Source organism: Acyrthosiphon pisum, chromosome A1 (assembly GCF_005508785.2).
Source record: "Acyrthosiphon pisum isolate AL4f chromosome A1, pea_aphid_22Mar2018_4r6ur, whole genome shotgun sequence".
NCBI lineage: Eukaryota > Metazoa > Arthropoda > Insecta > Hemiptera > Aphididae > Acyrthosiphon > Acyrthosiphon pisum.
This window is the reverse complement of record NC_042494.1, coordinates 12,371,121-12,378,966: the sequence shown is the minus strand read 5'-3', so window position 1 is coordinate 12,378,966 and position 7,846 is coordinate 12,371,121. Positions and strand designations below refer to the sequence as shown.

Here is a 7,846-nt window from a genome sequence, read left to right as displayed (position 1 = left end):
AAATTGTATGCACTACGGTCATTTGTTTTAGAGTTGTACCAAAACCAAAATCGATTTCTCGAAAACAGATTTGCGTAAAATTCCCGTTTTCGTTAATTTTTTTTTTGTTTTCACGTTGCATTTGAAATCTACTAGGAATTTTTTGACCCCCCAAAGTACCAACTAGATTCACTTTCCTATCAGAAAAGGTACTGTTGAAGAAAATCCAAGCACTTTTACTGTCCTAAAACAGGAGACACAAAAAAAAAATAAAAAACACACATCATTGTAAAATCAATACATTCATCGTTTCACTCAGAATCTAAAATAAATTAAAATAGGTAGTATATAATGATGTCCGTAAACAGCTCGAAAAGAGTGAAATTATTCTCAAAATTTTATTGTGTATATAGAAAATGCTAATATAACGTTCAGTGAAATTTTCAAGTATCTACAGTCATTCGTTTTTTAATTACAATAAAATAAGAAAATTGGTACATGAGAAATTGAGTGATTATCAAATGTTGTAAACATATGAATTTCAAACGCTCATAAAAATTAAATTTGATTTGCTTGTGGACATTTTTTTTTTGATAAAGGTAGACAAACTTATGAGGAATCTTGTATTACATTTTCGAATCTTAGGTTTAAAAAGAAAAATGTTATGAATTTCTAACTCAAAATAATTTGCACATTTTTGTGAATTTTACGTATTTTCTCAATATTTGAACTTTAAATGCTTATAAAAAATATTGTGACTATGGATTTTTAATATTTTTATTTGTCTTTGAAAAATTATATTAGGACCCTTCTATTATATTTTCAAGCTTTTTTACCCAATAAATACAATTTTATTGATATTTATAGAAAAAAAACTAAAAAAATTGAAAACTGACAATGTCCGTAAACAGCTCAAAATAAGTCAAAATATTTTGAAAATGGAATGGTGTATTGAAAATAGTAGCATATACAATTAGCTATATTAAGCTAATCAAAATTTCATGTAGGTACCTACGATTATTTGATTAGAGTTACACCAAAAATCAAAATCGATTTTCTCGAAAACAGATTTTGCGTAAAAATCCAAGTTTTTCTTTAATTTTTCTTTTATTATTCACGGCGCATTTAAAAACATCTTAGAAAGTATCAACTAGATTCACTTTCCTATCAGAAAAGATACCGTTTAAGAAAATCTAAGCATGTTTACTATCCTAAAAGGTGATAATAGACACAAACATAAAAAAATGAAAATAAAATTAAAAAAAACACATCCTTGTGAAATCAATATATTCATCGCTCTGCTTAGAATCTGAAACTCAGAAACAAAGTTCCACTACGTCTCTTTTCACTCTAAGTTAATCCAACACTACAAACCATTAATAAAACGCCTATCTTCTCTAACAATCCCTGATAACCCCCAGAGACCTTCTAATTTAATCTGTCGGGTGGCACTACTGATTGCCCTCACCCATCTGTCATTCTCGCTATGTAAATGCCATATCAAAATTACTTATTGTACTAAATTGTTGTATAGATTGTAATTATATTAAAATAAAAAAAAAAAAATATATAACTATATAATATTATTATCATGATTATTATTTTTATATGAACTGTCTACTACCAGAATGATCAACCCACAATATGGAAAGAGGTTAATTGTTTTTGATATAAAAGACGGAGTGACACAAGTATAGTCGAATCATTAGATATTCATGTTTCACATAAAAAATTGTTATTATTAAATAAAAAAAAACACATTTACTACACTTTATTGTAAAATTAAAAATTAATTTTATTATGCTGTGTGAATTTAATTTTCAATTACCTACTTATAGTACAATAAATTCAAATCAAGCTATGTGTTTAACAATTTGTGTAATCTATATATTGCCATATTAGTAAACAGTAAGATTATTAATTATTCTGTGGTTGTGTGCTGAATGCTGATATTACAAATGTTGCAGTAGACTGAACGTAAGTTATTGTTAACTAAGTTTGACGTGGATGATGGCCAACCGATCATACAGATTATAAAAATTAACTACATATGGATACATATTTGTTATTTATAAATATATACCTTTGGGGCTCCGCAAAATTATGCACGTTTGATGTCTTGTCCGAATTAATTTGAGCAATTAGTTCCGAAGAGTGGCATTTGTTTTTAACAGTTCCTTCAAACACATTACCGTCGTTCAAATCCTTTTTTTCGATTTTTATTTCGGTTTGAGTTAATTTTAATTTCTCTGCAAATTCGCATTCAACTCTAAAAATAACAATTATTTCAAAAATTAATATTATAATAGTTAGTTTGATTAATGGGGGTTTGGCGTGAGGCTAACCACCTCACACCTATGTGGGTTCTAGAACAACATAAAACCAAGCCTCGGATGAATAATTATTTGGATAAGTTTAATCTAGAAACCTGGAATGTACGGTCGCTATATATGGCGGGCGCACTGACAGTTGTAGAGACTAATTTAGAGCGATAAAAAATTGCAATAACGGCAATTTAAGAAGTTAGATTATAAAAATTAACTACATATGGATACATATTTGTTATTTATAAATATATACCTTTGGGGCTCCGCAAAATTATGCACGCTTGATGTCTTGTCCGAATTAATTTGAGCAATTAGTTCCGAAGAGCAGTATTCGTTTTTAACAGTTCCTTCAAAAACATTACCGTCGTTCAAATCCTTTTTTTCGATTTTTATCATGGCTTGAGTTAACTTTATTTTCTCTGCAAATTCGCATTCAACTCTAAAAATAACAATTATTTCAAAAATTAATATTAAAATAGTTAGTTTGATTAATGGGGGTTTGGCGTGAGGCTAACCACCTCACACAAGAAAAAAATATGGGTTCCAGAACAACACAAAACCAAGCCTCGGATGAATAATTATTTGGATAAGTTTAATCTAGAAACCTGGAATGTACGGTCGCTATATATGGCGGGCGCACTGACAGTTGTAGAGACTAATTTAGAGCGATAAAAAATTGCAATAATGGCAATTTAAGAAGTTAGATTATAACAATTAACTACATATGGATACATATTTGTTATTTATAAATATATACCTTTGGGGCTCCGCAAAATTATGCACGTTTGATGTCTTGTCCGAATTAATTTGAGCAATTAGTTCCGAAGAGTGGCATTCGTTTTTAACAGTTCCTTCAAACACATTACCGTCGTTCAAATCCTTTTTTTTGATTTTTATCATGGTTTGAGTTAACTTTATTTTCTCTGCAAATTCGCATTCAACTCTAAAAATAACAATTATTTCAAAAATTAATATTATAATAGTTAGTTTGATAATTATGTATATGTATAGATTTTTGTTATTTAAAAATATTTATGTTAAATGTGATCATGTGTAATATACTAAATTAGTTCAGTGCATAGCTTTTAAAATTGTGTTTGTAATACTATGGCAAACAATATTTTAGGAAATAATGATTACATAAAATAATAGTAATGACAAAACGCTTGTAGTTTTTATCTATATTATAAGAATTAATTAATCGTGATTTTGGTGACGAAGACATCTGTTTCTATAAACAGCTGATTATAGTATTCTAATTTTGTTTTCAGCCAACCGTATTTTTAAAATATATGATACGAATAATTAGTAATAATATTACATATTCAAGATATTATCAAGACATTATTCAATATTATATATTCATTTATTTTCAATTTTTATGTCTTTTCTTTTTTTATATATTATATTATACATTAATTTATTCAGTTTACACATAACTTGATTTATATTTATGTATTTCTTTTTCCCCAAAGTAGCTACTAATGTAACTCTCTTATATATCTATTCAAAATGTAATTGGAATTTATTCCGTAATAAACAATATTATTATTATTATTATTATTATTATTAAATAATGAACTACTAATATACAAAGCCATCATCAGACCTGTTTGGTCCTATGGCATCCAGATTTGGGGCTATCCCAAACCCTCCAACACGAGAATAATTCAGGCATTCCAGTCTATCTGTCTAAGGCAAATTGTCTCTGCTCCATGGTTTATCACAAATAATAATCTCCACAAAGTTCTAAATATTTCGTCGCTCTCACAACTAACAAAGTTCCACTACGTCTCTTTTCACTCCAAGTTAATCCAACACTACAATCCATTAATAAAACGCCCATCTTCTCTAACAATCCCTGATAACCCCCAGAGACGTCTAAAACGCTCCTGGCCTAGAGACCTTCTAATTTAATCTGTCGGGTGGCACTACTGATTGCCCTGGTATTGGGACAAAATATCCAAGGAAAAAATATCCTATACTAAAATATCCAAGTCAAAATATCCAAGGTTCAAATATCCAACGGATAAAATAATCAATATATGGGACAAAATATCCAAATAAAAATAAATATTTTTTCCCCCTTTTTTTCTTTAGATACATTGTTCATTTTTAAATCACGTTTAACATTGATAATACTTTGTAATATAGTAATAAGATAATAATAGTAAAAATAATATTTTACGTTGTATAATATAATATCTATATTATAATAACGAGGCTTTAGTTATCGGTGTTACATTGCAATTACGTATATCATATCTGTAATCTATATCGTAGTGGACATAATAAATTAGACCAAGACGACAATTTTATCTACAATTATCTGCTGTCATCGGTGTAGAAGTGAAGTATTGATAGTTATTATTGCAGTTTACCGGTGACTATTGTAGGATTATTTTGTGCAGTGCGTCAGTGTGCCTTTTATAATATTTAGTGTGTTTTATTACTTTTTAAGTCATATAGTTAATATTTCATTTAATTTATTTTGTAATATGGAATTAATTAATTCAAATAAAGGGGGATTAAAGGCATGTTTAAAAGGCTATATGTAAGTTATAAAATATAAAGGAAAAGAAATAATATCATGGCGATGTGTGAAGTCAAATAGCTTAAAATGTCCGGCTATTTGTCAAACCCCATTAGATTACAGCAACCCATGTATAACAAAAGAACATTTGATAGTATGTAAAAGTAATCAGAATGATGTAGATGTTACAAAATGTTTAGATATTATGCTAAAACCCATTAGAACGAATGAAATAAAACCAGCTGAAAGTATTTGCCAGAGAAGTTGCAAATTTATCCCGAGAAGTTCAAGCACGAATACCGCCGGAAGAAATTGTAAAACGAAGATTACGTCGACAAAATCAAAAAATAATCCTGTGAGTCCAATTAGTTTAGCTGATTTAGTATTTGAAGTTGATTCCGAGTGGTGTACTCTTGGTGATACAAATTTAACAAGATTTTTGTTATATGACAATGTGTTGGCAGAAGAACGAATTGTTATATTTGCCACTGATAACGGTCTTCGATATTTAACTAAATCGTCTACGTGGTATATGGATGGAAATTTTTCTCTAGCACCCAACATATTTCAACAACTTTATGTGATAAGAGTAGAAATAAATAATGTTTTCATTACGGCTATATATATTTTATTAGAAAAAAAAACACAAACAACGTACTAAAAGATGTTAACTATTATTATGGAAAAATGTGAAGAACTAGAAATGTATCCTGATCCAAATACTATAAATTGTGATTTTGAAAAAGCCGTAATAAATTGCGATAAAAATCACATTCGGAGATGATATTCAAATACAGGGCTGATTTTATCATTTATGTCAAAGTACACAACGGCAAGTGCAAAAACTGGGATAGCTAGGAATCATATTACAGAGAAAATGAGACGTTCAGTACATTTTGGGCAATGTTAGACGGGCTTGCGTTTCTCCCTGTCAACGATATTGAAAAAGATAATTAACATGCATATAATTATAAAATAATTATTTGTACTATTGTACTTATATATTTTTATTTTTATTCAGGATTACTTTATTTAAAAAATAACATGCCAGAAAAAGCCAAAGAACTAGTTACATATTTTGAAAATACATATATTGGAAGTACTAAACGAATAGGACGTAAACAACGTAAAATTTCTGCTTTGCATTCGCCATCGGTATGGAATGTTATGGAAACAACTTTGCGCGATGGTAACCAGACAAATAATCAATGTGAAGGATGGAATCATAGGTTTTCGAATTTAGTAATACAAGCAATATAGTAATTTGGTAACACATAATCATCCAAGTATTTGGACTCTAATAAAAAAAATGCGCATGGAGATAGCCGCCGATGAAACGAAAATTGCACAGAGAGTTGGGGACATTGAATCCACCTCGAAAAAAACCAAAATATGTAAGGATGCAAGAAAAATTTAAGCTCCTTTGTCTTGAATATATTAATGGTGAAAAAGAATTAGATATTTTTTTAATTGCAATAGCAAATATAATACGATAATTTATTACCTCTTTTTAAACAATTTTTTTATAAACACATTTTATCTGAACTGACTATATTTATTTAAATATTATTAAACACTTTTAGATGATATAGTGTACCTAATACACAATTCCTATAACTAAAGATATAATTATTATATATAACGCAACATATTATTTTTATTATTATTTTATTATTGTATTAAAAAGTATTATTGATATTAAATGATATTAAAACGTGATTAAAAAATGAATAATATAATGAATTTAAATAAAAAAAAATATATGAGTATTAATAAAACATTTTTATGATTTTTTTTTATTTGGATATTTTGTCCCATATATTGATTATTTTATCCCTGGATATTTTAACCTTGGATATTTTGTCCTAAATTCGATTGCCCTCCCCCATCTGTCATTCTCACTATGTAAATACTATATCAAAATTACTTATTGTACTAAATTGTTGTATAGATTGTAATTATATTATAATACAAAAAAAAAAAAATATATATATAACTATATAATATTATTATCATGATTATTATTTTTATATGAACTGTCTACTACCAGAATTGATCAACCCACAATATGGAAAGAGGTTAATTGTTTTTGATATAAAAGACGGAGTGACATAAGTATAGTCGAATCATTAGATATTCATGTTTCACATAAAAAATTGTTATTATTAAATAAAAAAAAAAAACACATTTACTACACTTTATTGTAAAATTAAAAATTAATTTTATTATGCTGTGTGAATTTAATTTTCAATTACCTACTTATAGTACAATAAATACAAATCAAGCTATGTTGTTTAACAATTTGTGTAATCTATATATTGCCATATTAGTAAACAGTAAGATTATTAATTATCCTGTGGTTGTGTGCTGAATGCTGATATTACAAATGTTGCAGTAGACTGAACGTAAGTTATTGCTAACTAAGTTTGACGGGGATGATGGCCAACCGATCATACAAAAATAAATGCTCCCGAGTGATTACTCAGTGGACCCTCACATGCATGGCAGTTAGCGTGACTCTAAGCTGCTGTCGCGGTAGCAGTTACAGAATACAACGCCATCTCTTGAGGGTTCTATGATTTTTGTTTTGCTATTACGCCTTTTTAATATTGAGAATTCACAATTTTATATACTTCCTTCAATGAAAAATCACAGACATTATTATGGCACTATTGTATACCAATACAAACTTAAGGGGGCTGCAGCAGGTTTTGTCAAAAATCAAAACTTATGTAGATTTGACCAATCTAAACATTAATTTTCTTTGTTATAATGTTTTTCTATGTATTTAAATTCCGTATCATAAAATAAACTTTAAGGGGGCTGGAGGGGGCTCTAGTCAATGAAAAAAAAGTGAATTTTAGACCAATAAGCTAGACAAAACTGGAAGAATTTGGTTTGACAGATTTTAATTTTGAAAACGGATTATGATTGATCAACAAGTTTACTAGGGAATGATCGAGGCGATTTTGAATATTCTAATTATTGTTAGTGTCATAATGGATAA

The 7,846-nt window shown here is 28.3% G+C and overlaps 1 protein-coding gene across 1 annotated transcript in view; it reads right to left on the bottom strand.

The window, feature by feature from the left end:
• LOC100568547 (zinc finger protein 436) overlaps nt 1-7,846 on the bottom strand; it is a 53,935-nt gene that overhangs the window by 8,822 nt on the left and 37,267 nt on the right. Inside the window, exons 3-5 of the mRNA XM_029486687.1 lie at nt 3,064-3,249; nt 2,560-2,745; nt 2,063-2,248 (exon numbers count right to left, since the gene is read on the bottom strand). Coding sequence (XP_029342547.1) covers nt 2,063-2,248; nt 2,560-2,745; nt 3,064-3,206 — 515 coding nt within the window. The 5' untranslated portion in view covers nt 3,207-3,249. The remainder of the gene's footprint in view (nt 1-2,062; nt 2,249-2,559; nt 2,746-3,063; nt 3,250-7,846) is intronic.